The sequence below is a fragment of the Syngnathus leptorhynchus genome, chromosome 3, assembly GCF_054491065.1.
Source record: "Syngnathus leptorhynchus isolate UIUO chromosome 3, UIUO_Slep, whole genome shotgun sequence".
NCBI lineage: Eukaryota > Metazoa > Chordata > Actinopteri > Syngnathiformes > Syngnathidae > Syngnathus > Syngnathus leptorhynchus.
The window spans coordinates 20,482,655-20,510,244 of record NC_141197.1 but is presented as its reverse complement, the minus strand read 5'-3'; the positions used below and the strand labels follow the sequence as shown (position 1 = coordinate 20,510,244).

Genomic DNA, 27,590 nt, shown 5'->3' with positions numbered 1-27,590 from the left:
CTGAGGTGTGGTCGCTAGCCTTGGCAATCCCGTGGCGGGAATAAAAAAAGCCAATAGCGCGCTTACTCCGAGACCCGATTCAACCTCCCCGAGGCTTTGGCGGCCACGAGATCAATTCCTCTTTACGTTCATCATTCCGTCTCTACTGCCCTTTGCTAAGGCCTCCCCTCGTCCGTTCATCCATCCTCCTCTTCTACCCTTCCATTTATCCAGCCTTCCTTCTCTCCATCCATCTCTCCTACGATCATTTATCTCTTTCTTGCACAGCTTCTTCCCACAAGAGCTCAGCCCGCCGTCTTCCTTATAGTAGAAGCGACTGGATGACTCTGGTGAAGCAGCATGTGGCTCATTGACCCAGAATATTCTCGCGCCATGATGCGAGAGAAAACAAGCGGAGGTTTGCGATATATCGGGGACGCCGACTCAACGATGACAGCCGAGCCGGCTTGTGACATTTTTTTTTTTGTTTCTCCATAATTTGACATCATTGAGTTCGGACTTGCTTACTTTTAATGTGTTACTTTTAACAGAACAAGAACTTTTCTGCTGTGCAATTTAAAGCTGCAAAAAGCCAGGCAGCTTTTTGTTTTCATCATTAAGATCCTGAGGGAAAGTTTGGATGCTTCAAATAGTGTCTGTCATTTTCATTGTGTGTGAGTAAATGTTTGAACGCGGTGGATACACACAGAGCCATCAGCTCCTTCACAAAAAAAAGATCTGTCTTCCCAGCAAGCTACCGCTGAGGCTCTTTGTCTTTATTCTTCTATTGTACCTGCCCCCTTCATCCGCCTCAACCTTTGGTCGCGTGGCAAAAGTCGACTTTCCTAATGAGCGAGCGCCACTGAGCACTTTCAAGCGGGACGTGGTCCGTCAGCCGGCCTTTGTCGGAGGTGTCAAAGCCGTGCCGTCCTCTTTTTATCGGGACGTTTTCACATTAGGCGCGCACAGCGGGAATGTCGACGTATTATCGGCCTCCGCTGCCATTTATTTACTTTAGAGATGTTGGCTAAAGATGTTGAAACAACAGGAGGAAAGCACCATTCTTCTGTAATCATCAAAGAAGTTCTCCTGTGGGAGAAACTTTTGGTTTGAACTTTGGAACAAACACCACAAGTGAGGTCCCTTAATCTGTTCCAGGCCGCCACTGCGTTATTGATGAAATTTGCGATGGAGCAACCTCACATTTGTGAAATAGACATGCCGTGAAAAAGGTAAAAAGTCATCTCAACTGCAAAAATGAGATCATGACAGTCCACTTGGAAAAAATAATCACTGCATATTAATCTGAAATATAAAATGAGCGAAATGAAAATAGGCGATACAATGAAGCGAAATGAAATGTATCAATAACTGGACTTCAGAACACAAACTGGGAGTCAACTGGGAGTAGTGCTAGAGCTAACTTCAAGTCGGTAAAGGGAAAAACACATTAAGCCTTGAGGGAAAATCACGTTGGCAAACTTTGATGTTTAGGTGGGCGTCGCCCGCTGAAGCCTGAACAATACCACAATGAAAAACAGTATTTCCCCTGTAATCGCTGGACGGGAGATGGCGACAACCGCTGTGAAAAGTTTTAGCCAATTATGATGTTTTGTGTGGTGATGGTATGTCGGGCCGCCCCCTCTACTAAAGTCCAATGGACATAATTGGCTGCTTGTATTGGCCGGACTTTGACTTGGCTGCGCACGGCAGAAAAAGAGGAGGAAAAGTAGACAAGCAAAATGCAGGCAGCATTCCAGCTTGGGTATGATACAAAAGCCTTGCAGTGTCTATTAAGGCAAGGCAGCAGGAAATTGCAATTATTAGCGACATGATACGACAATGCTCTGATGTGGAAAAGGCCCAGGGAGAGAAAGGCTAAGTTCATCGTGATAACATACACACAAATGTTTATGAGGGCATTTTGTGTCAGCAGGCATCGTGCAAAGAGGATTTGCTGCTCTCAAAGCGTGCGAGGCACACTTGATGCCCACAAAAATATGCACTTTGATTAAAATTGGCTGCTTCCCAAGTGTTAATGACAGCTGACATATGAGCCTCAAACACATTTTGGATTTTCCTTTAAGCCGTCAATGGTTTTGTATCACTTTTGCACTTCTTTTATGAAAGACATACTTCAACTATGAAATAAAACAAGGAAAATATTTTAATTTTCAAATGGTTAGCTATTTCAATTGAACTCTCCAGGGTTGAATTTGAATGAGGGTCAATTTGATTGATTTGTCTTCCTCTCAGGCGTTCACATTCTTCAGTGGATGTTTGGCTGCGAGTGGGACGATGAGACGGACGTGACGGAAGGGTGGAACCAGCGCAGCTATGACGGAGAAGACTTTATCTCGTTGGACACCGAGACCATGACGTATGTCGCGGCAAATGCGCAAGCGTTCATCACCAAGCTCAAGTGGGACCGCGACCAGGCCCGAAAAGACCACAGGAAGCATTACTACACCGACGTTTGTCCCACTTTGTTGAAGAAGCTTCTCAACTTATGAGAACAGGTGAGGATGGTTGGCACCAAAGCAGTGCTTTTGTCAAAATGAAACTCTTCAACAGTTTCAAGATGCCACAAGAGTTCCCCGAAAAATAGCAATCAATATGTGGGGCTTTCACTCAAGTTCCACCTTGTACCTCATGATGGGTGATCATCTTATCCTCTCTCTTGGCATGATGTCACTTCCTGCCCAGAGCTACCAAAGGTGTCTCTCCTCCAGAAGACGCCGTCCTCTCCGGTCACCTGCCACGGGTCAGGTTTTTACCCCTACACGGCCGACCTTTTCTGGAGGAAAGACGGCGAGCAGCTCCACCAGGACGTGGATTACGGCCAGACCCTGCCCAACCACGACGGAACCTTCCAGATGACGGTAGACCTGAAGGTGAAGCCGACGGCCGGGGAGGAGGGCCGGTACGAGTGCGTGTTTGGGCTGGCTGGTGTGGAGGACCAAATTATCACCAAGCTGGACAGGAGAAACATCTTGAGCAACACACGCAATGAAGGTGAGAAACGGTCAATTGGTTTCACCTCGTGCTGGATTTATTTTTTGGCCAAATCTCATTCTGTCCGCCAGAAAGGTCCATTAGCGTCATCGTCGGTTCCTCGTTGCTGGTGGTCGTTCTGGTGGCCCTCCTTGTGGTCATCGTCCGGCGTGGTGATGGCAATCGTGGTGAGGGTCACACGTTTGGCACTTTTTGCCCCTTTGTCACACGTTTTTTTTTTTTCTCTTTCATTTCAGACGATTACACCGCTGCAGCTTTTAGGTCCAACGCGTCTTGACAAGTCGGACTTTGTGCTCCCGCAGCAAAAGTCGAGTTCTCCAAGAATGGCAATGTCAAATTGACGAGGACAAATGTACCCACAGAACACGGACGGGCAAGACGTTGTTCTGAAGTCCAGCGACTGGGCCGGAAGACAACGTTTAGCGTCGGGGCTCTTTTGGCATTTCAGAGCTCATGTAAAGCATCTTGCAGCTACCGTGTTTTCCAGACTATAAATCGCTTTTTTTTTTTTTAATAGTTTGGCCAGGGGTGCGATTTATTCTCAAGAGCGACTTATGTTTGAAATGATTATCATAAAAGCCGCATCTTCTGCTTCCCGGGTTAGCAAAGTTGTTTAGGATGAAGATTTTGGGTAGATTTAATGGTTTGGGGTGATGCGGATGGTTGGATAAACTTATATATGTTATTTGAATAACTCTTAATATATATTACCTCTGGCATATTCTCAGTTCCTTGTTTATGTAACGTTGGCATGCCGTACCATTCAGCCTGTAGTTGCCTCTATTCTATTATTTTATGTCTGTTCTCGGAGTTTGACTTTTTATCAAATAAATTTCCCCCCAAAATGCGACTGACACTGCATTGTGACTTCTTATGTCTTTTTCTTCTTTATTCTGCATGTTATGGCCAGTGCGACTTGTACTCGGGAGTGACTTATAGTTGGAAAAATACGGTACGTGACTGTTAATGTCACCAAATAAAATGACCAGGCTCAATTTTGTGTGTCATATTGCAAACTATATTTTGCCAACATGTACACTTTAAGGGATGAAGTTGGGTTTTTTTTTTAGCAGGTGGGGGAGGGGCAGGAGTTTGTGACAGTTGCTGAATTTTTGATAGGTATATTTGTCGATTGTCACGCTATTGTTGTTTTGTCGGGGCAGATGCCGCGGGAGGTTTTCACGCCGCCGGAGCTCATTTAAATTACAGAGGAAGACAAAGAGGTGAGCCAACATCTGCGCGCCTCTTTCCAGATAAACACAGATCAGCCAGATAGAACAAATGTGAAAAAGATTCATGCGCCGCCTTTGTTTGTGTGCGGCGCTGACTTTCCATTTTCATCTCATCTCCGCTAGCACTTGATGCTGAGAGAGGAAACACAATGCACATCTCACGCACACACACGGATCAAAGATAAGATTAATGATAGCAAAGAGTTATAAATATGGAGATGATGTTGCAACGCCTACAAACATGCTTTGAAGTCTCAAGCAAACATTTTCTGACAGCAGCACAAACTTTTCATTTGCGCCTCCTGGTTTGAGCTCTGCGTGACCAAATTCCGTAATGAGTGGAGTCCCGCAATTTCAACGCCTAATCCTGGCCTGGACGCTATGCTAAAATCACTAAGCTAAAACGCTAAAAGAAATCCAAACAATCTGTCCTGAAACCTTAGTTTTGACTTTCAAGCCCCAATCGAAAACTCCCGATTGACACCTTCATTTTGAATGTTCGAAACCCAGTCCCTATTAGCAAAAAAAATTCGGACTTGAAATTTAACTCATTCACTCACTGCCAGCGCAAAATGGAGATTTGACGAATATCCGTCAGTGGCAGCGAATGAGTTCAAGTGCAAATCATAACTCCAATTTTTAAGGCCGCCTGTCTTGAAAGCCCAAACCATGAAACCTTGATCCCGTTTTCGACCTCTGGCTCCAACTTGAACCCATCTGTCACCCTGGCCTAGAATCCTAATTGGAAAGCATAATCCCGGAATTGACACGTCCCGATCCTGTCTTGACAGACTGCGGCCGGCCAGCGCTTGCTTTTTCACCATGTCAAACAAAGGGGAGGCGAGCCACGGTCCAGGTCCAGGTCCAGGGGGGGCTGCAGGTATGACGGAAAGCTACCGTCGGGCATGGGGTACTCAGGATCGGAATGGCGCAGGAAGAAGAAGGGCGGCGCCGCCGCCGCAAACTGGCAGTCGTACAGCAAGCGTTGAGGCGGATCCAAGTCCAGCGAGTCGGCGTGGTGCCCGCGGCATCCCGCCAGAAGGAAATTTTGCGACTCCAGTTTGGCGATGCGCTGGTCCCGTTGCACGATTCCCGCCGCCATGTCCTTCTGCATGTTGAGCATCTGCGCCCCCAGGTCGGCCACCTTGGCGTTCATGGTGCGCTTGGCCTCCTCCAGCTGGCTGCTGAAGGCAGTCATGGAGTCCTGCACGCCCCGCAGCGTCCTCTGAAAGTGGGCCCAGCTCTCTTTATCCAAGACTTCTTTCTCGGCAGAGGACTGGGACGCCGGCTGCGGTCCCGGGGCGTCCCCCGAGATGACCTGCAATGTCTGCCGGTCCTCCATGGGCAGAGGATTGTTGTTGTCCTGCGTCTGAACGGTGGCGCTCAAATTCTCGGAGTTGTCATGTGACTGGGGGGGAAAAAAAAAAAAAAAGGCCAAAAGGCTCGATTGGATAGTTTTCACTTTGGACATATTCATCAGCAGCAGCGTGAGAGTGTGAATGCACCTGTTTGGATCGGTCCGCTCTCTTCTTTTTTGTGTTGACCAGGAATTTGATGAGGTTGCCGACAACGTTCATGATTTGGCGGGAAAGGCGCCGGCCGGTGGTAAGCCGCCGTCTTTGCGTCACCTCCTTGACACAGAAGGCGTGACCTCACAGAGGCATCAAGGTGTGATGTCACGGAGGGGGCGTGGCCTCAGGGGAACCGTGGCAGCTTGTTTTGAAAGCTGCTTCAAACTTCAACCCCAAATTGAAAGCCAAATGTGAAATCATAATTGAATGCAAGTTTCAAAACCCAAAGCCAGACATGAAATGAGCTGACTTTGAATCCCTGGTCTGACATCCAAATTTGACCTCTTTGGCATTTACCAGCGTCGTCTCCAGCCTCCCGGGCCGCGTTTGAATAATAGAAAAGGCCCGGGTCTATATTTGAGAGCGTTCTCGCTCGGCCGACAGAAGCGAAAAGATTCCCGACGTTAGACGCCGCCGAGGGGCCCCGAGAACAAGCGTGCGGAGGGGGCTCGGCCCACTTTACACTCGCCGTAACCTCCTTGGATGGCGCTCGCCAGATGTCGCCTTCACTTGGCACCGCTCGCAAGCCGCCAAAACAAAGCAAACACAAGCACCCTCGGTGGAAGGAAAGAAGGAGGGAAGGAGGCTACAATGGGGCTTACGTGCTCCCTCCCGCTCATCCAATGACCCAATTGTTGGGCTTGTTCTCATTTGAGCACACTTCTTGTCTTGGCTATGTGAGCCAACTCTTTGCTCAGCCACTCACTTGTATTTTGCAAACACCAATGATGAGCGGGTTGACTGATAAGAAGGGGCCTGGCCCAATCTTTCTATTTTCTGCTGGTCTTCCTTGAAGGAGGCGCTTGATTGACTTTTTGCAGCCTGCCGATGCTGATGCTCTCCGCTATTGATTTATCGGCAACCTGCCCGATATGCTGCTAAATATGAGCGGCGGGTTAGCGTGAAATATTGCCAAAGTCGTTGGCATGGTGAGCGCCTCCCTCCCTCCCTCCGCGCAGCCTTGTGAAATATTCATTGCATTCACACACACTTGATGGAAACAACCATTGACAAACAGTACACACCGTGTCAACGTGTCTATCTCGTCCCCTTTGAAAAAAAATCAATCAATGCGGTAAATAAACGAGTGGCATTTTTCGGTGGCACTCCAAAATGCCCCAGTGCTCTCATGGGCGCCGCCGACGCTCCTTTCATACTTTGGATCACATGACGTCAACTCAGGGCCGTCGTTTTTCCACAAAAGCAAGTGGACGATTCTTTTCATGCCAATTTGTCATTGGACCGACGCCCAGCGTCCGATCATTTATGCGTGACCAACATTTTTGATGAATGATTGACTTGAATTTGTGTCAACTCTCACATAGAATTTTCCACACACAGCTCACAAATCTGCGCCAATGCGAGTACATCTTCAAGTTGACTCTTCAGAATTCATTTGCTAAAGTCCTTCCCAACTATTCGGTGACTTTGAATCTCCACACGGGGAGCTTTCCAACAAACACAGTTGTGTTTACCTGCCGCCCGCCCGCAGAATCAATCTGCGCTTTCCATGGCGCAATTCTTCTTAATCCACACAGCATTCCTTTCTTTCTTTCTTTCTTTCTTTCTTTCTTTCTTTCTTTCTTTCTTTCTTTCTTTCTTTCTTTCTTTCTTTCTTTCTTTCTTTCTTTCTTTCTTTCTTTCTTTCTTTCTTTCCTTCCTTCCTTCCTTCCTTCCTTCCTTCCTTCCTTCCTTCCTTCCTTCCTTCCTTCCTTCCTTCCTTTCTTTCTTTCTTTCTTTCTTTCTTTCTTTCTTTCTTTCTTTCTTTCTTTCTTTCTTTCTTTCTTTCTTTGTCCGTGTCAATTAACCTAAGCACTCCAGGTGTGTAACGTGTATGCTCAGACACGCGCGCGCGCGCGCTTGAGAGGCAATTGCCATTTAAAGCTCTCGGGTGCCCTCTGCCGGTGCAAATTTGTCAGACACTACAAATGAAATGCATTTGGATTGTTTTGGTATTTTGGAGGTGATTTCGTGCAAATAAATGCCATTGGTTATTTGATGTCTATGAAATATGAAATCCACGTGACGAAGGCACACAGTTGAAGTACAACCTTTATTAATAGTGGAATCATCACAGTGCGTTTTTGTTACATCAGCGAGTGACTAAAGTTAACCCAAAGACAACAAACAAAACAAGGAAATGAAAAGGTCGCTTTTAGGGGAAAGAAAAGGAAGACGTTAAATTAGAAGTACGAGCTGAACCTTGGTGTTCTTTCCAAAGACAAAGAAGAAAAGCATGACTGCGCATTTTTGCGGTTTCTACCTTTTTTTCTGTTGTTGCGTCTTGTTGTGCTTGTGCGTGTTCTGTTGTTTTTTGTAAATACGGTTTTTTTTTTTTCAAATTCTATTCATACTGCTCAAAAGTGGGAAACCGCCTGTGATATTGTCATGAGGGAGGAAAAAACGACCAGGAAATCAGAAAAGCCATGAAATAATCATCATGAGTCTCTTTTTTTTTTTTTTTTACAGTGTTTTGAATTTTTCCTAACTTCCTTTACAACTTTTTCAACACGTGTGCCCGCACACGCGTTGCATGTATATTGTTACTGCTTGAATAAGAAGAATATGAATGATCATCACACACTGCAGTTCAACGGACACAGTCAGCATGTTTGCAAATATATTATTCATTATTTCCAAATATATTATTCATATAAGGCCGAGAGGATCTTCGGCAACACATAAATTGCATTTTTCTCTTCTTGTTCGGCCGTGAAAGATCACTTATGCGATTTTAGGGGAATTATAAGGGGGGCAATTTGGAGGGGGAGGGGGGCTTGCAACTTTAATCGGATTTATTCATGGTTGTCTGAATTGAATTGGTGCAAATTGTTATTGAGTTCGGGTCACCATGGCAACGTGGGCAGTTTGTCGCAGAAGTGCTTCCCAAAAACACGTTGAAAAGTGAAAGAAAATTGCAAACACAAATTGGACAATTCAAAGACTTTCCTCTCTTGCAATTAAATCAGACACGTGTTAAATCAATAAATAAACTAAAAACGTGACTTTTTACTCGCTTCCGATCCCGCACATTCTACATTATATTACACACACACACAGCTCTTTTTTTGTTTCCTTGACATGATAAACACAAATGTAAGGCTGAAAGAAGAAAAAGAGCGCACACTCGTCTCGTCTCGTCTCGTCTCGTCTCGTCTCGCCTCGCCTCGCCTCTTTCGCTCTGCGGCGGGCGGCGGCCATCTTGTGCCTGCCCCCCATTTTCCATGCCCGCAACACTTGACTATTTTCTGTTCCATTATGCCGACAAATGCGTCTTTCTAAAAGTTACATTCGGTGAAGAAATGCCCATTTAAATGCTTGTTTGTTCCTCGTTATGAGCTGACGTCTGTAAATGTGCTTTTTTTTTCTAATCAAAGTGAATTGGCATAAAAATGAACTGAAAAAAAACATCATCTTGCTAGCAGAGGATTTTTTTTCCCATCTAGTAAAAATGGATTTGACAAAAATCTTACCTTGCCCCATTTTTGAGAACTTAACGGTAGTCGTTGCAATTTTGGAGGGATTTGTGGTAGCCTTGATTCAACTCGTGCAACTATTGAGTAATTGTGGGACTTTTTTCTTTCTTGGCTTATTATTTCTCAAGCGGATTTCAAGGTAACCCAATGTTCTTCACATGAAAAACTTTTGAGCAATTTGTGATTTTTTTTACTTATAGTATTTTTCAGGGCTTTTCATTGTGTTATTTGAATCAGTGACAATTGTGAGGAGAACCTTTGTGCATATTTTAAGGAGTGTGACTTGTGGAAGCTTAACATTTGAGCAACTTCTGATTCTGGTCTTTCAGTCACTCTTATCTGAACCTGTGCACCATTTTTGTTGATGTTTTTAAGGCGACGGCTAACGACCAACTTCAAGATGACCTCTTTAACCCCCGGTGGAGCTTTTTCCATCTCCACTCCACTTTACTCGGCATCCTCGTCACTTCCTTTCTCTTCTTTTTCATTTAAGACATTTGTTGATTCCCGACACTCACACACGCGCACGCACGCCGCTCGCTCGCTCACCGCCGTACTTTCCCCACGACCTTTCCCACCCAGCAAGAAAATAAAACACACTTATTGCTGCGTTTTCTGACTCTTCCCTCTGGTTCTAGAAAATATAAATGTTTATGTGTATTTATATATTATATATATATATATTTATATATGAGTATCTGTAACGAGCGCTGGCTCTCCACCACTTGCCCTGTCGAGGCGGCGCACAAGAACCACGTCACGATTGAAACACGAAAGAAATAACACGAGTCACGCGAGAGAAGACGCTTCGTTGGCTCGCCCGCCGGCCGTCCTGCAGTGGCGCGCGCACGCACACACACACACACACACACACACACACACACACACACACACACACACACACACACATGGAAAGAAAGAGCGGTGCGGGTGGCACCAGCACAGCTCAATGCCAACAAGCAGGCCGACCCACAGAAGGGCGCCGTTAGCTCCCCGCGCTGGTAGCCCAGATTCAATCGGACCCCCACGCTCGGACCTTCGTCGCTCATTTTGGAAAGCCATTTGAGCATTTATGACACACAAGTAGTTGACATCCACGTGCTACTTGTACTACTCGGTAAGCACGGCATGTTAACTAGTACACTATCATGTACTAGTAGTTGTCCCTACTCGTACTAAAGTCATCCTAAGAGCAGAATACTACACGGGTGCTTATCGAGAGGATAGAATAAATGCTGAAACAGATTTCCATGAGTATCCTGAAGAGAAAACATGCGTCCAACGCACACACACACACACACACACACACACACGAGTTACGGCGCTAACGTGTTAACATTTGATAGCGTCAGCTCTACCGGTATCTTTTTCCGTTTGCGTATGTTTTCATTCGTCTTGTTTCATATGATGAGATTTTCCCTACTGGTGCCTCCGCCAGGCCCATCACAAGATGCGAGGTGCCGAGCGGTCGTTGGAGACCGTCTTGCGGAGTCGGACGCCCCTCCTGATGGTGGTCAGCATGTCGCCGGAGGAGCCCCCCGCCTCCTCCAGCGCGTCGGCGCCAGTGGGCCCCGCCGCCGCCGCCGTCGCGGGGTCATCCGGGAGGGTGGGGAAAGGGAACTGCCCCTCCCCCAGGGCGTGCGCGCCGGCCACCAGCTCGCCAATCTTCTCCACCAGGCTGTGGCGGTTGGCGGCAATCATCTTTTCCTCTTCGGAGCCGGAGCCCAGCCCCGCCGCTCCGCGTTGCTGGGCGTAGACCTCCAGAGCCGCCCCGGAGCCCCAGGCGGTGTTGGGGAGGCTAAGGCGTTTAGGCGACGCCTTCACGTAATCCAGCCCTCCCTGGGCGTCGTCCGCCACAAAGACGCACTCCTCGCTGCCCACTCGGACCGGAACCCCTCCGGCGGCCCCGGGAGAGTTTCCGGGAATGGTGGGCGTCTTGACAGGCACGATGGGGGGTCGGATGGGAATGGGGCCGGCGCTGGAGAGGGTGCGCCTCACGCCCGGTTTGGTGGACGGCGTTCTACGGATGGTGGCGGTGCCGGGAGTGCCGGAGCCACCGCCCGCCCCGGGGGGTAAGACGTGACCCCCGGGTCCCAGGACCCCGCTGGGCAGTCCGGCCGTGCTGGCGGGCCGCTTGGTCTGGATCATGCGCCGGTAATTCTGCGCAATGTTGGAGTGGCGAGGGATGGTGGACGACTTGTCAAAGTCCGTCTGAGCGTCCGGGCCTTCGGCGTCGCCGTTCACCGAGTAGCCGTCGTAATCGGAACCTGACGTGTGCCCACAAAAAAACATTTCTCAGGCATATTAGGGATCTCGTCTTGTTTCTTATTTGAACTCGGGCCACCACTTTGGGGGAAGTTCTTTTTTTTTCTCCAACAAAACATGGGCCGTTTTCTCACTTGAAATCTGTAGCTTAGCTTAATCGTTGTGAAAGATTGATTGAGAAGATTTTGAGGCCCACCCTGAGAGGGGATGGTGTCCTCGGAGCAGGAGGGGGTGGTGGTCTCGGTGCTGTATCCGCTGGAGTACTGCAGAGAGTCCCTGCTGCTCTTTTGCTGCTCCGTGCTCAGGCCTCGGGTCAGAACCATGGCCAGGTCGCTGGCGGCCGGAGACGCCTCGTCTCCGTACTGGGGAAGACATTTATTTCTTTATTGATTTATTTGACATCTTCTGAATTTCAAACACTTTGAGACACATCGGATCAGACCGGAACGCGGCAGAGGTTCTCGATGTTACCTTGGCAGCGGAGGACATTCTGGGCCTGTGGGCCTCGTCGGCGTGGGACGGGCCGGCGTAGCCTTGCGCACTGGGCGAGCCCTCGTTTTCCCGCAACCTATCCAGCGGCGGCTCCTTCCTCCTCTGGACCGTGCTGGCGGCGGCCACGGGCTGCTCGTAGGAACCTGCTTTGGACCAGTCCTAAAGAGTTTGGAGCGTGGTTATTTGCAGACAGGAAGACGCAAGGTGGCGTTACAGTCAGACTTTTCCGCTTTGGCCCGAACCCAACAATCGACTAACTTCAAGAGAAAGCCAAACATGCACGTGAAAGCACCCTGAGGAAGCAAAATGAAGGTGTTAAAGAAAAGAAAGCCAATGGGGGGGTGAAGAAAACCAAAGCGCAGATGAGCAGGCGATGGGGGACAAACCTTCCAGGTGGGAACCTTGCAGGATGTGGGAGAAGAGGAGCAGGAGCCGGAGGGCCGGCTATAGGGTGAGGGCGCGGTGACAGGAAGTGAGGTGACAGAGTGAGGCCTGGGCGAGCCTGAGTGAGAGAGAGCGGGGCGGAAGGTAGCGAAGGACGAGCCAAACTGCGGGACGAGAGACAAGGTCACAGGATCATCGGCGGCGGAAGAAGAAGGAGGGAGGGAGGTGAGGGCTGGGGACGTCGCCCTCTAGTGGCGGGCACTGGGTAGGACAAGCCGGGAGTGCCCTTCATGCAGCGCAATGAAGCAAAGTAGCGTCTACGTACTTTGTGTTGGCATGAGATGAGTTCAAGCCCATAAGCACATTCAAATTTTGTGTCTGTCTTTTTTTTTTTTTTTTCAGAACATACACTCAAATGCAATTGATTTTATGATGCCATACAATTTGAAGCAAATATGGATAGAAGGACACAATCTAGCGCCAATGGGAGATGGTGTCGTGTCATTTTTTCTCAGCTCACCGTGGTGGGCGAGTTGCATTCGCTGACCGACTGGCACGTTTCGGAGGCCTCCGATGACGCCGAGCTGGACGACTTCTGCGGCCGGCCGGCGCATCAAAAAAAGAACAATTGAAACCAAGAACGTTGTTTCTGTCAAGTCTGAAAACGGCTTGGTCCCCACCTGACTGGTGATGTCGGAGGGCATGGGCGAGGGCGGCTTGGAGTAAATGTTGGCGTCCTGAGAAACGAAGCCCGAGTCGTGGGACGAGACGCTGCTGAGGCGGTGGGCGGCGATGCCCCCCGCCGCCGCCGCTCCCCCCACCTGGCACGGCAGGCTGCTGCGGTAGCGATACGAGGACGCGGAAGAGGAGGTGGGTGAGTGGGGCAGCGAGCCCCCGCCGCCACCCGGGCCACCCCCGCCTCCACCGGACGAGCGGGAGGCGCTACTGTGCCCACTGTTGACACTGCTGTGTGTGTGCGTGCGCGTATGTGTGTGTGTGTGGGATGGGGATCATTGGCAAGTGTGTGTGTGTGTGTGTGTGTGTGTGGAGGGAGGTTAGTCGCCGTTTAAGAAGCACGAGCCAGAAAGAGGGCAACAATACACACAAAGCACACACACGAGTGATGGAGGGAGAGAGAGAGAGAGAGAGGAAAGTGTTTGTGTTTGATCCAGTGTGGGAGGGGGGGAGAAAACGGGGGAGAGAATCAGATCAGGAGCATCAAGGTAACACGCGCGCACACACACACACACACACACACACACACACACACACACCGGTCAAGTTGACACGTGTAAGGATGCGCAAAGTGACACCCTGAGAAAGTCACATCCACACAAACAATAATGCATTTGGACACACAGGCACGCTTGGTCGCACAGCGCCTCTTTCAACAAATCGGGATTTTCAACAAGGTCAGCTTGGATTTGCAATGTCAAGTCAAAGCAAAAGGAACCACCAAAGCCTTCCGTGTACCTGCACATGCTGCTTTTGCGTGAGCTGGAGCTGCTGGGCGAAGAGGGCGGAGTCTGATAGGACCAGCTGTAGTCGGAACCCTTGAGGTCCTTGATCACCTGAGGACAAGCTTGCGTTCAGGGCTCTCCATCAGTGTGTGTAGGTGTGTGTGTGCGTGCATGGGTGAGACCTGTTCACTGGCAGGCGGCAGCTTGTGCGGGTCTGTGGTGAGCACAGTGAGGTCGTCAATGATGGCCTGCAGGTGTGTGATCTCCCCCAACATGGCAATCTCGCCATTCTAACCACAAAAACACGTCACGCACCGTTCATTTGAGCAGGGGTGTGTAGACTTTTGCTATCCGTTGTTCAGGGTCCCCTTCATGCACACACAGGCACGAAAAGGCGTCACTGACCACAACTGGCTGCAAGAATGCGCTGAAGGTGCAAAATCGTCCCCGTTCCTCCACCAGGGCCCGCCGCACCGCCTGCTTCTCCATCTCCTCCATCAGCAGGCACATGTCAGTCACGTCCTGCATGGCGCTGTCCAGCTGAGGCTGCAGGTCACCGCGCCCTGACAAACACAATGGCACACATGGGCACCAAATGCTTCTATCAATTTGGAAGCATGCAGCTAAATGGAAGCTCGTGGGAGACCAGCCTCAACCGGCCCAAAAGCAAAACTGCTCTACATGCTGAGTGAGGAAAAATGGAGACGAGATGGGCGGGCGAGATGCATGCAAAATGGGAAGCCCAGACACTCAATGGAAATACACAAAATCAGATTGTGCGTGAAAGGACATGGAAAAAGAGCATAAGAGGGCCACACACACACTTACCCTGGATCTCTATTAGAGGCCAGCCAGAAGGGTGTGAGTGTGTTTGGGGGGAGAGAGGGAGAGAGAGTGAGCACAAAGTCTCATTAAGTGTTAGTCAGCCAACATTACAAGTGAGAGAAAAATAAAAGCATCAACTTTGGAATTGTAAAAGGTGACGTATTTTCGTATTTGGCTGGATTTGTGATCAATTACAAACAAATGAGCGGTGCGGAGACGCACCACCTAGGATGGCCACCAGGTGTCGCCATCTGGCTATATCTTCCACCCAAGATGAGAACATCACACTGAGCGTTTTAATTGGAAAAAAAACAAAGACGTTCGCGCTCTTTCACTCATTCGTGACCAAAAGGTTTTGTCTACATTTCCTATCATCCTGTTTGTTTATCATTCAGCATCATACTTGCCATCTTTGTGTTTATTTCCCCTAAACATTCCAATTCATCCAAATCCAATTCATTCTTGACAACTAAGAAAGAAATCCCTTTTGAAGCGACACGTCTGTCTTGACATCCGTGCCACGATTAGCAATGTCGACAATTGCCCTCGTGCGATCTCAATCTCACCTTTGCGAGCTTTCTTCTGGAGCTTCATGGTGTCCGACGACTTCTTCTTGATCTCGTGCCGCGACCGCTTGTACTCTGGCGAAGCCAACGTATCAATCGCATTCAATGAAGATTCCCAAATAGCAAGAAATTCATTGATGGTTAACGGCGAACGACTCTCAGCTTTTGGCACTTGGAAAACTTGATTGACTTTGTGCACGTTCGGTACCTTTGGCGTGGTCCTTGTCCAGCTGGTTGGCTGTCTTCTTCCAGTCCTCAATCTTGTCCTGCAGAGGCATGATGAGGCTCTCCATCAACGCACTGTCGGGAAAACAAAACGTATCCGCAATATTGGTCAAAGTGCAGTTCTCAGTACTGGTTATCAGAGCAGTAGAAAAGTGGGTTTGCGTTTAGGCGGGACACAAAGTAGTCGAGCGGCTAACGAGCGGCTAAGGAGCTAACTCGTGGGCGGAGCTTACTTGGTGAACTGTCGGAGTTTAGCCTCGATGCTGCGATGCCTCATGCACATCCTGGTCAGAGCTGAGCCGATGTCTCTGGTGGCCCCTGCAGAAGGGAAGACCATCACATCACAGACAAGTACACAATTGTACTTGGACTTGCTAGTAATCAGTTACAGTGCTGGTAGCAGTAGTAGAAGGCAAGGCGTTCACTCGATTAACAGGCATGATGAAACTAAAACCCAGCCATTTTTACCACAGATGTCAATTACCGTATTGGCCCGAATATAATACAACGCTGATTATAGGACGACCCCCTTCTCTTTCAAGACTCAAGTTTGAAAAAAGAATAATTTTGTAATTTTGATACAGAAAATAATTACAGTACATTTGAAACAAATGATTAGAACAATATATTTGAGAGAAAAAGCATGTTATTTTGCCTCATTCAAATCAATCACATTTGTAAATGCTTCTGGTTTTTGAAATAAACCTACTGTTTGTCTCTTATGTCTTCTTCGCTCTGGCCTGGGAAGTTCAGTTCAGCATTGGCTTTGAAGATATCTGGCGCCATCTAGAGTTGTGAATGGGTGTCTAATGTCTAGACCCTGAATGCAAGACGACCCCCACTTTTTCAGTCTTATTATATTCGGGCCAATACAGTAAGTGATTCTCGTGGTCTTTGCTGGATGCGAGCGTGCGTGTGCGCGAGTGCGTGCTAGCGGCTAACCTGCTAACATAAACACGAGTATCTATTTTTGGATGCGGCGTGGAAAAAGTCAACCGGTTGGCCTTGAGCGATGGCCTACGAGTGCGTGTGATTCCCAAACAAGGTGCTGCGAGTCCAGAAAAAGACCCTGACAGGCCCGTCCGAGTCAGCACTCGTGTTGCTGCTAATGTACACAGTGGAAAAAGTTGGGACTCAAGTGGGATTCGCTCGCCGGGAGGTTCGAGAGAGACCATGCGATGCGCACGCGTGACGACGACTTAACGAGGCGCTCGCCACATTTGCCGCCACCACACATTGCCTGAATTGATTTTAAATGAGGGTGAACAGACGTCCTACTTTGGAGCCCTAAAAGAAAATTTGGGCCATCTTCTGCAGCTTAGGTGGTTAGATGAACCGATACTTTCGAACACAAATTTTCCTGCACACATGGGGGACGAGTAGAAGTAACCAGGATGAGTTTGTTGACCTTCCCAGATTGAATAGGGGGTGCATCTCCGAGCTCTTGGACAGCCTGCCATGGAATGTGTATTTTTACTACTTGGTTACTTTTGACAGCAATATTTGCCAATGTTCAAAGTTGACACGTCTTAAAACGGACGTATGGGAGATGTACGCATTTTTCGGGACAACTCCTCTGATAGTCTTTTTCCAAAACTGGTCACCCTATTTTCGACAGACAAGATGGGCGAGAGCCTCCTCTGACCTTCTCATTGATGCTCTGTCTCAGTTATTGCACGCACGCACGCACACAGCCTTGTTGGGATCTCCAGAAAAGCGCTCCATTCATAATTAACAAATTCTTCCCCTGCGCCTCCCGATCTGCCCGGCAACCGTTCAATAAAGAAGAGCTGCATAAGCATGCCAGTCAGGCCCCGAGCAAGTATTTGCGATGGAACTAAACGTAGAATGGGAAGGATGATTGATTGATTGATGATGATGGAAGCATCTTTTTCAAAAGCAAAAAGAGAGAAAAAGAAAAATGGAGAAAAGAAGGAGAAGCGGAAAGCGGGCAGGAGGAAACGAGACGGCTCGTCTCACACATTTTAATGAGCTCTCAAACTAAACAACAACAGCGCTGCAGCTCCTGCGTGTTGCATACGTTTGATCTGGCTCTGGTTTATGATGGTCCTCTTCCTGTTTGGCTCCCATTAACATGCCTTTCAGAGTCAGCGGGAGATCAACAACAAGATGAGGAGGAGATGCACACACACGCCTCACATATGGAATGCAGTGTGTGTGTGTGTGTGTGTGTGTGTGTGTGTGTGTGTGTGTGTACTATATTATCGTGTTGTAATCGCCTTTGATGATCAGGGAGCGACTGTAATTGAGTTGTAATGTAGATTCCAAATGTTTTTGAAGCAGGAAAGCACAGCAGATCACGTTTTAAAAATGCTCTTTGGATGACGCCAAGGATGTTGAAAGTAACCCTAGCCCTAGCCCTAACCCTAACCCTAACCCTAACCCTAACCCTAACCCTAAAATTCCACAGGATTTTTGTATTTTTTTTCATTCCTTATTTTATTATTTCTCTTGAAAAAAACAACAACCTGGTCTTATTTCATATTGTCATTTAATCCTTATTTAATTTTAATCACATTTATATTTTGCTCCTCTTAATAGCTATTAAATTGTGATACATTTCTATTAGTTTGCAATATCGCTGATGACTTTTGGTTTGCCGCAGTGTCAATTTTGGATGTAGGTCATTTTTATTTCGGGTTCCACGTAGTTCCTTTCCACGAGGAAATGAGGAAACGTCAGAGTAAGTAAGGCCTCTGTTGCCATGGTTACACTTGTGCTTAACACTTCCATCCCACATGGTGACACAGCAGCAGCAGCAGCAGCAAGCAGGAGACAAAAGAAGGAGGCCGCTAAGCAGGAGCTAGCCGTGCTAACCCAGCCACGCTAACGAGGCCGGCGAGAATTATTCATAAGGCCCGCCGGATCCCAGACGGTTGCTGCCTCCGCAGACGCAAACATCCACAACAGACTCACAGGGGGACGGACGGACGGACGGACGGACGGAGCACTCGTTACTACCTCCGACGAGCACGAGATAACTCCACTCCACATTTCTAATCAAGCCATTTCAATTGACACCAAAACGGTTCCCATTCAAACAGTTCCTTTGTCAGCCCCCAATAAAAATGGTGCAGTCTCGTCGCCGATGTTTTGCCGCCGTTTTGTGTTAACCGCCTTGAGTCCATTGACTTGAATTCAATTGGCATCAGCAGCAAAAACAAACTCTACCAAGTTGCAAATCTAGCCCATAAATAGAAGGCTGGGCTTGCTTTGACCTTGACCTGGACGTGTTAATCAGTCAGAAAAGTGTTTTGTGGTGTTACCATCTGACTCATCATGTCATTGTCATTCTCAGCTCGTCATTATTGCGGGACAAAACCCTTTGCAAGTGTCCTCTCTCTCTCTCACACACACACACACACACACACACACGCACACACACACACTGACTTTAGTGTGAGGGGTCATGGTGCGGCCACTTCCTGTCACATTGCATTTCTCCAGCCAAGCAGCTATTGCCATAGCAACAAGAAAAGCCACTCCCCCCAAAAAAACAAGCCAGCATTTTCTCCCAAGTGTGGACAGAATGCAAAAGGCCAAGCCATCAAATTGTTATTTATTTAGCCTCTCTACGATGCAAAGTGTGCTCAGCGACATGAGCATTGGTGGCTCTTTTTTACGCTAATTCAGATCATTGTGATCATTTTGGTCATTGCGCAAACTTTTGTGAGTCATGTGATCTCTTGTGCCCATTGCAAACCATGCGCGCAATATGTATGAAGTGCTTCCTCCGGGAATGAAAATATGGGTATTTGCTTTTTTTTTTCCCGACAGACCTCTGCAGGTGGAAAACTCCCACCTCATCTCATCGCGAGCTCCATCGTACGGCGGCTCCGCACCTCGGTTGCCATGGGAACTCACGACTGGTCTTGAAAGATTCATCAGCTGGCAAAAATGAATGGTCTGACTCTGTCACGCTCTCCTAACATCGCATGCACGGCAACACGCAGATGTCACGTGAAACACACATGATCATCAAGAATGGCACGTTGCCGTGACAACTGCGAGAATGACCACGTCGTCATCGGCATCCATCCGGGCGGGCCGAGCGGCAGCGAGCGCTGAGTCACACACTGCGGTGTTCTAAATATAGCATTGTGGGTAACGTAGTCTGGGCCCGACACCACGTAGCCGCCGCTAACCCATGCTTTGCGTGACAAGAGAAAAGTTGGACTCCAAGAACCTGATTTTGAAGGCCGTCCCGGCCAACGGCGCTCGTCGGGCTCAAAGGTCAAATGGCTGCACGTCCTGACGCTTCTCTTTGATTTTCATTTTGGACTCCTTTTTTCGGGTTAGCTCTCTATTTGCGTGGATCAGCCTCATTGAACACAAGTTGGCGTCGGAGAAGAAGAAGTGGCTGAGCTTTCCGCTTCCCATGCTCACCAAAGCCCCTTCGCTGTGTGCTCTCGTTTCTGTGTGTAACAGAGCAGGTCTTGTTTGGTTGAGCCACAGGACAATGCTGGATTGTGACATGAGGAAATGTCCTTCCAGAGATGCCAGCTACTAAGTGACTAGACTACCGTATTAGGGGGGTGATCATTGGGAAGGGAAGTGCCTTTTTTTATTTTTAATGATTCAACTTTTTCTCATGTTAAATAATAAAAGCATCCCTCCCCCAGTGGACAGACACCAATGCCTCCCCCAGGTGGCAAGACCTTATTTCAAATTCACAAGCAAACTGAAATTCTTTGCTGAACTCATTTCATTTTTTTGAACCTATTAATCATCAATACTAAAATAATACAATATAACTTGAAATCATGATTCATGAATATTAGAATGAAACAAATAAGGAACGTGAATGACAAATGATAACTACGTAAAAAATTTAAATACATTGATTCATATCTAAGTAAAGACTGCATTTCACTCAAAATACTAATCAGGATAAGAAAATGGGAGCAACAATCAATAAAAAAATATCAATGATAATAGAAAAATAGTTTAGATGTAAACATGATATCTTTTTAGATAATAATAATAATAAGAATAAAACTGCATTAATTGTACTCCAAATGAAATTGCAGAGTCCATCTGAATGCCCTTTGCTGACCAAAACAGCAGCACCAGTGGTCTCTCATACAACGTTATACATGATTCAAATGAAACTTAAGAGATACTTTGCAATTTTAAAACAATCAAATATTTAAAGCGCATAAGAACAAATATTCCGGCTCCGTTATTCTCAATCATCCCTGTGCCCTTTGCTAACCAAAACAGCAGCATCCACAGAAACAAGCAGTTGTCGGACATGTCGCACGCGTTTGTGTTCACACACTGGCGTCCAAACAGCTGACTCCAACAACGGAAGATCTTAAGTCTTTCCTGCTCTGCTCTCAGCAACAAGGCTATTTTTTTCCCTCACTTCACTTGTTGCCTGGCAACCGCACTGGCACACGTGAACTAGCCCGCGTGTGATTGGCCCAGGCCGTCATGTCGCAAGTGTATGCGTGTGAACGTTCTACTACATTCACACCATTCACACCAACCATTCATGGACACTTTTTTTGCTTGTTCAGACTTTACTTAATTGCAATGGGTAAATTGACCTAACCGATTAAAGCTCAATCTGTAATGATCTGAAGACTGGAACGTAGCATTAGCAATCAAGCTACATTTTGTGGCAAAAGTTGCATTATGATGGACCAAGTAGCAACTCATAAAAAGACAAAGAGTTGATTGTTTTGATCTTGAAATTTGTTGAAACTTCAGACGTTCTGTTTTCTGCTCAAGTAACAGCACTTGAGAATGTTGCAAATTTCCATCAGCCGTCAGCTATGAAACCAAGTCAACTGCAAAACCAAGTCAATGCTACAAGAAAAAGTTGGGGCTCCTTTTGGGGTTCCTACCTCTCGTGTTGGTCGCCATGTCCGCCACCTTCTGGAAAGCATCCAGGAAAGCCACCGCCGCCAAAACCGTAGTTCTACAAAAAGACGTCACCACACAAATGCAAAATTTAGCCCATTTTAATTTGGATTTAATTCACGTGACCGCAGTAGTCAACTCACCTGAGCTGTGAATGAAGCTTGGTGGCCTTTGCGCTAAAGTCCTCCCACACTGGATAGGAGCACTGGTAACACACACACACACACAATGCATGACACAGCTGTTTGGAAAAATCTATTGAGGCAAAATGTTTTGTTTGGTCATTGTCGACACACCTCCCATGCGAAGCCTTCAAATCCCATAATAGCCTCCTTCAATTCTCATCTCACACACGCACGTGACCGCATCAAAGCATTGCAAATGAAATTCCACCCGCCACCCATCCCAGATTACATTACACTTGATCCACGCTGACCTCCGAACCCCAATAAAAGGCCTGCAAATTGACTGCGTGCACATCAGATGGTGTCATCAACCTGGCCAGAGCTCAAAATTAGGAAAAGAACACGCGGGGAATGTGAACAAAGGCCATGTGAAAGAGTGGGGGGGGCGGGGGCTAGGGATGTCACCCACAGCAAAAGACTCATCTGGTCCGTTTGATGTGGCATCATTAGATTTGCGGCACTCTAAATGTGTGTTTTCACCAAAACAGCCACACGAATGTTTCATCAGCTATACTTATCTCTGTAAAATGTTTTACGAGCACATGTCATCTTCCTCCTCGTCCTCCTTATCTTCAGCTCGTTCAAATGTTTGGCTCATTAAGGACAGGGGATGTTGGCTGGGAGGCAGCCAAGATGGCCTCTTCTCTCCCCCCCCCCCCCCCCCCCCAGGCTGCCTTTGTGAGGCCTGTCAAAGCTTTTCTCGTCACACGCGGGCTGAATATTCCTCTTGTTTGTCTCCACCGGCAACAAATTTTGGGAACAATGTCTGTTAGCTTAGCACGATAGCATCAATTCAAAACCGTTGCCGAATTCTGCAGAAATATCGAAGCGACAATACGCGAAGGCTAATGCTAACAAGGAGAGTTAGCAAGCGAGACACGCTATTTATTTCTGGACTTTGATTCACTTCAACTTGCTAAATGCTAACACATAATGGGGAAAGCTAACTGATAGCCAGTTAATTTAGTGTCAAATGAGTACATCATGATGCTTGGGTGTAAAGCAAGAAAGGTCTCTCCTTCCCGTGTGACCGCAAAACACAGTTCGAGTCGAAATGATCATCCATTTGATCAAATATTAAAGCTGTGAAATGAGTTTCTTTTAAAACATGTGAATTGGTGCGATTAGACCACGGGAAAAAAAAAAAAAACGGGGCTAATCCCTCCATTCCTCTCCATGTCTCTCGGTGGCTCTTTTCTGGATTTCCTCTGTTTGGCTTGCCGGCCGCCGGCCAAACAAAAGAGACAAAAGAGACGTTAAGCTCCTCGTCCGCAGCGAGACGCCGGCGGCCCGACCCGCGCCCGCACGGCGAGCAAAGATTCAAGGTCAACTTGCAACAAAAAAGGCGCAAAATGGAAGAACAGCCAAAAAAAAAAAAAAATGGACAATGTGTTCTTCAAGACGGTTACCCTAGCTAAGCATCCAAAAGGGAGGCGCTAAGTTTCTTTAGCCAACAGAAGTTGAATAAGGTCAAAGGTCTGATCTTGAGCGCCAGATGATGTCACTCATGTTCTTCCATATTCAATTGGTACGATTTGTGACTTGGGAGATATTTGACCTGATTCGACTTTGCCAAATCAAAGCTTGGTTGTATTTCAGTTGTGGAGGCCAAATTGTGGAAAGTAAAATGTCAATGTTGAGATTGGTTCTGGGTTGAGCGCAACCAGTCACTCGTCGAGCCATCTTTCGATCCACATCGCTCTGATTCTCCGCTCTCTCTTGGAGTCTCACAGAAAGAGACAGTGAGAAGAAACAGGCCCGTCCTTCATGTCCCCAAACCAAATAATCCGGCAGAATACTGCCTCCATTTTGCTCCGCCTTTTGTGTGCCGAAATCAGACATTGGCTGAATCACTTGTGTTCTTTTTTTTTTTTTTTTTGCCCGGCTTGATGGCACCGAGCGTCCGTATTGTTGATTTAGCGCAGCTGCACTGAGCAGAAGATGTCAGAAGATGAAGCAAAACCAGTGATTTTCATGATGGCGTATGCTAAACAATCTGATTCTAGTCATGCACTTGCTTTTTTGGAGTCTGAGCCGCTTTCCTGCCACCCCACCTCTTGAATAAGATCCATGGATATCACTTATTTATTCTTCCATGGCATTGGCCCACTGACCGTGACCCCGTGAGTAGGTGTGTGTATGTGTGTGGGCGCGAGTGTGTGCAGATATAGTCCAGCCAGGGTTACAATGTGGCATCATAAACACACATAGGAGATAAATAAAAAAAATAGCAGGCACAAAAAGAAGCAAACTACTTTGCATGTTTGCCACACACACACACACACACACACACAATCTGGGTGGAGTGTGTGTGTGCCGACGGCAAAGAGGAAGGGAGGATTGCGATGAGGAAGTAAAAGCGCAGGCATGTTTTGAAGACATTTTGGACATCCAAGCTGCTGACGTGACAATTTGATGAGTGGGGCGACGAGGGTCAACACGCTCATTAACATGCGAAAATTCACAGTCAGTTGGGTCAAGGAAGCTGGGATAGTTGCAAGCTTGCAATTTGGAGTCAAACATTATTTCGAATATTTATTGTTCTTCAATATATACTTTCATTTCAATTTCAGATGTTAATTTTATATCAAAACAATTCTTTCATTTCTATGTCAATGTCAGTCACAGGCCAAACTTTATCTAGGAACTAAGTAAAAGTACTCAACCTGATTTGTGAGCTATTTGTTTTTTGACAAAGGCTCCTCAATTCAAGGTGAGCCTTATCTTAAGCGAGGTGCAGCGGTGGAGATGCTGTGTCACAGGTGTCCATGTTGCCAGGCAACCAGGCCAGTCTCAAAATGGGCGCGGGAGGAGGATGAGGAGGCAGCTTTCACCTTCACTGCGAGTCGGCGGGAAAAAGTGTCACCGTGACGACCAGCTCTCGTGCCGTGCATACAGAGCGGGCGTTTGGGATTTTTTGGGATGGAATACATTGAAAGTTACATCCTATGAAACTGGAAGGAGGTCGCAGTGCACGTTTCTGGAACAAAACGAACACACCTGCTGTTAGCCACGGCTCACGCCCGGAGCCTCACACGCAGACGAAGCTGCCGAGGTGACCGCGGCTCCTGATGTCGCTCGTTAAGCCACATTTTCTCAAACTAGTTTTATTTCTTGTTACATTCCGATACAATGTTTCTGCACGATCGGTGAGAAATAAAAGTCATGGGTCAAGGAAGCGCTGTCGTTACGGATCAAATTGGACAAGATCAGCAATGAACGTTGATGATTTTTGCAAATGTCTGTCATCTGTGTGGCATCACCTCCATCCTGTTCTGGTTGTGTGCGCCTTTGCCGCTAGTTCATGGCTGACCTTTACAAGCATCTGTTTCCTTTTTTCAGGGGGAGCGTGGCAAAGGGGCTCCTTGCTTCATTCTGCCTCCATTCCTGACTTGCCCAATGGCTCAAGTTGACTCGCTTGATTTTGGGAAGTTAACATTTTGGACTTTTGACAACGCTGACTGATGTAGCTTGCTAGATGTCAGGCTAAAGCGCTATGATGTAAATGAGCACATCCATTCACAGTCACATTTGCAGCGCACCAAAAACGAATTGCTATACAAGCCGTTCAAAAGTCACTTCAACGGCAAATGTCTCCGTGAAATCTCCAAGTAGAGTTCAGGGGGGGGGCTTCGGGGTGCACGCGAAGATGCGCTCGCAGCCGCGCTCGCTTTGACACGGATTCAGTACGAGCATGCTAGCGAGCAAAAATCACGTATCACCTTTCACTACTTGGAAAAACAATTCCTTTCATTGGATCAGTGAAGACCTACAGTAAGTACTTGAGTGCTTTTGGTGAAATCCAAGGCCCGTAATGGACCGATGGCCAGGCCACGTCAGGACAAATAGAGACAAACAACAAAATGTTGATGAGATTCAAACCCAGAACTCCAGAACTGTGAGACAGCTGCGGTCAACACGAGTCCGCCGTGCCGTTCCTGTCCAGGTTCGGGTCAGGACCAAGAGTTCAGCCCACTTTGACTGACAATCACAAAGCCAGAGGCAGCTTTTACTCAAGTCGGTCATCGTATTAGGTACACCTACGCCTCCAAGCCGATACAAGAAATTTCCCAAAACATTTTTGTATGTGTCACCGTAGGCTATCAATGTGATGTGCTTTTTGTATCGTTGCCCTTATCTGCTTGGGAGAGGACCAAAATATTAGCAACAGCAGACACGATTATAAACCTATTGTGAAATGCAGAGCGTAAGCAAACGTTATCTTTAAAAAAAAAAAAAAAAATCCCGATAAGATGCTAGGAATTGATCATTCACACGTACGCGCGCGCGCGCGCAGACACACAAAGAGGATGCAGAGGAATGACACACTCGCAGCCTCTCAGCGCTACCAGCAGACGTGGGGGGGGGGGGGCGGGGGGCGTCTGACTGACGGCTGGGGGGGGCTTCTGCTGATGTCGTGCACCCATGACAGGAAATCAATAAGGTTGCAAGATGAATGAATGAATGAATGAATGAATGAATGAATGAATGAATGAACCAACAAGGAGCCGTCTTTCTTGCATTACGTGATGATGCACATTAAAAAGGACGTCCGATAATGGATGCAGGAAGGCGGGGGACGGGGGGGGGGGGGGGGGCACGGACAGACGTGCGCAGCATGGATGGATGGATGGATGAGGGAAAGGATGGAGGAAGGATCCACAAAAACGCTCATCAGAACAAATACATCAAGAAAAAGGCGATCATTTGGAGCTTGGATTCAGTTCAAGGTTCTCCCCGGGGATGAGGAAGGAAGGGAGGAAGGGGGGCGAAGGGGGTACATGTGTCGTTATTAAGCAAAGCACGGAACACTCACACACTTAGTATTTACCTTCATGTCGTTGACAATGGCCTGGAAAAGACCCCCAAGGGCCCCGCATTCCTTCTCCACAGCCTCCATGTTGGCCAAGTCCACCATTCACACACACGCACGCGCGCGCGCCCCAACAGCGCGCGACTAAATAAATGAAAATATAAAAAAACAGGGGGAAAAAAAAAAGATATTTCCAAGGAGATCTTCGCTCCGGCTTTCTCCGTCGAGGAGCGACACACGCAAGGAAAGAAGATGAGGAAGAAGAACGACGTGACGACGAAAGATGCGCTCGCTCGCTCTCGCTCTCTCTCGCTCTCTTTCTATCTAACGCTTGCTCTCTCTCTCTTTCTCTCTCTCTCGCTCGCTCTCTCTTGCTCTTTCTCTGTCTCTCGGCGTTCACACGGTACCTGGACGCGCACGCGTATTGGCGCAATGTGGATTCGTGGAAAACCCAAACGGCCGCGCGCACGCGCGGCAGACAGATAGCGATGGAAAAGCGGCGTGCGCGTGACCATGCGCGTGTGCCTATGTGCAGACGCGGGATGCGATTGGTCGCAGAGGCGGGGGGGGGAGCGGGGGGCTCCGGCAACACTAACTGTGAAACACACACGCAGGCAGAATTTGCCTTTGGTGAAATCTCACATGATGACCTCTGAATTTTAGGACTGTTGCTTTGAGGAAGTGAGAGAAATGACGCAACATCCATCCATCCATCCATCCATCCATCCAGTGAAGGAGCAGCAGGAATTTCTGGCAAGAATTGTCTGTTTTGCGCACTGACAACAATCGCCCGTCTTTGTCGTATGTCTGGTCAAGAGAAATTGTGAGAATTCCAAAAGGTGCAAATGCAACCAAGCTCCTCAAGATATCCCCAAGAAAAAAAATGAATTGTGAAAAACAAAGTCATGTTTGCTGCACCAACTTTCCTGGGTTGGTCTCTCTTATCGTGTCTGCTGATTCTTGGTGCGTTGGCATCACTTCCTTCCTGCTGTCTGTGTGCTGAGTCAGCACTCTGCCAGTCAAGTATCAACAAAGGAGGGGAGGAACCCTTAAGAGAGCCCACCACAAGAACATGTCTGATAATAACATTGGCTGGGGTGGTGTGTGTGTGTGTGAGGGGGGGGGCCCTAATTTTCCTGACCTCACCCATTCACCAGCCTTCCTCCCACCCCTCCTTCTCATCCTCGTGGTGCTGTATACGAGAGCAAAATGT

At 47.8% G+C, this 27,590-nt stretch overlaps 3 protein-coding genes across 6 annotated transcripts; 1 reads left to right on the top strand and 2 right to left on the bottom strand.

Moving 5' to 3' along the window:
• Positions 1 to 339: 339 nt before the first annotated feature.
• LOC147059741 (major histocompatibility complex class I-related protein 1-like) lies at positions 340 to 3,271 on the top strand. Its single transcript, XM_085907215.1, has 5 exons — positions 340 to 397; positions 2,236 to 2,488; positions 2,660 to 3,022; positions 3,070 to 3,161; positions 3,231 to 3,271. The coding sequence occupies exons 1-5, from the start codon at positions 340 to 342 to the stop codon at positions 3,269 to 3,271; spliced, it is 807 nt and encodes a 268-aa protein (XP_085763341.1).
• On the bottom strand, positions 1,874 to 7,479 carry LOC147059740 (uncharacterized). Its single transcript, XM_085908225.1, has 3 exons — positions 7,273 to 7,479; positions 5,732 to 5,857; positions 1,874 to 5,634 (listed from the first exon to the last, which is right to left on the bottom strand). Exons 1-3 carry the CDS (start codon positions 7,336 to 7,338, stop codon positions 5,044 to 5,046), a joined length of 783 nt encoding a protein of 260 aa, XP_085764351.1. The 5' UTR covers positions 7,339 to 7,479; the 3' UTR covers positions 1,874 to 5,043.
• Positions 7,480 to 8,195: 716 nt separating this feature from the next.
• Positions 8,196 to 26,846, bottom strand: mtss2b (MTSS I-BAR domain containing 2b). 4 transcript variants are annotated; one of them, XM_085908223.1, is made up of 15 exons: positions 26,396 to 26,846; positions 21,523 to 21,584; positions 21,364 to 21,437; positions 15,724 to 15,808; positions 15,474 to 15,565; positions 15,266 to 15,340; positions 14,280 to 14,437; positions 14,057 to 14,164; positions 13,888 to 13,985; positions 13,095 to 13,380; positions 12,935 to 13,009; positions 12,417 to 12,578; positions 12,010 to 12,189; positions 11,735 to 11,900; positions 8,196 to 11,540 (listed from the first exon to the last, which is right to left on the bottom strand). In XM_085908223.1, the coding sequence occupies exons 1-15, from the start codon at positions 26,480 to 26,482 to the stop codon at positions 10,717 to 10,719; spliced, it is 2,532 nt and encodes an 843-aa protein (XP_085764349.1). In that variant the 5' UTR covers positions 26,483 to 26,846; the 3' UTR covers positions 8,196 to 10,716. The 4 variants fall into 4 exon arrangements, with proteins under 4 accessions (XP_085764349.1, XP_085764350.1, XP_085764347.1 ...); XM_085908224.1 differs by having other exon boundaries at positions 13,095 to 13,251; XM_085908221.1 differs by lacking the exon at positions 12,417 to 12,578.
• Between the last annotated feature and the right edge of the window lie 744 nt (positions 26,847 to 27,590).

Coding starts and splice junctions, on each gene's coding strand:
- LOC147059741 (XM_085907215.1), top strand. CDS start 340: ATGTGGCTCATTGACCCAGAATATTCTCGCGCCATGATGCGAGAGAAA. Junction 3,023..3,069: donor CGGTCAATTGGTTTCACCTC/GTGCTGGATTTA, acceptor TCCGCCAGAAAG/GTCCATTAGCGTCATCGTCG. Junction 3,162..3,230: donor GCGTGGTGATGGCAATCGTG/GTGAGGGTCACA, acceptor CTTTCATTTCAG/ACGATTACACCGCTGCAGCT.
- LOC147059740 (XM_085908225.1), bottom strand. CDS start 7,338: ATGCTGTGTGGATTAAGAAGAATTGCGCCATGGAAAGCGCAGATTGAT. Junction 5,858..7,272: donor ATTCTGCGGGCGGGCGGCAG/GTAAACACAACT, acceptor TTCTGTGTCAAG/GAGGTGACGCAAAGACGGCG. Junction 5,635..5,731: donor GAGCGGACCGATCCAAACAG/GTGCATTCACAC, acceptor TTTCCCCCCCAG/TCACATGACAACTCCGAGAA.
- mtss2b (XM_085908223.1), bottom strand. CDS start 26,482: ATGGTGGACTTGGCCAACATGGAGGCTGTGGAGAAGGAATGCGGGGCC. Junction 15,566..15,723: donor AAACTCCGACAGTTCACCAA/GTAAGCTCCGCC, acceptor TTTTCCCGACAG/TGCGTTGATGGAGAGCCTCA. Junction 13,381..13,887: donor CGCAAAAGCAGCATGTGCAG/GTACACGGAAGG, acceptor GCACACACACAG/CAGTGTCAACAGTGGGCACA.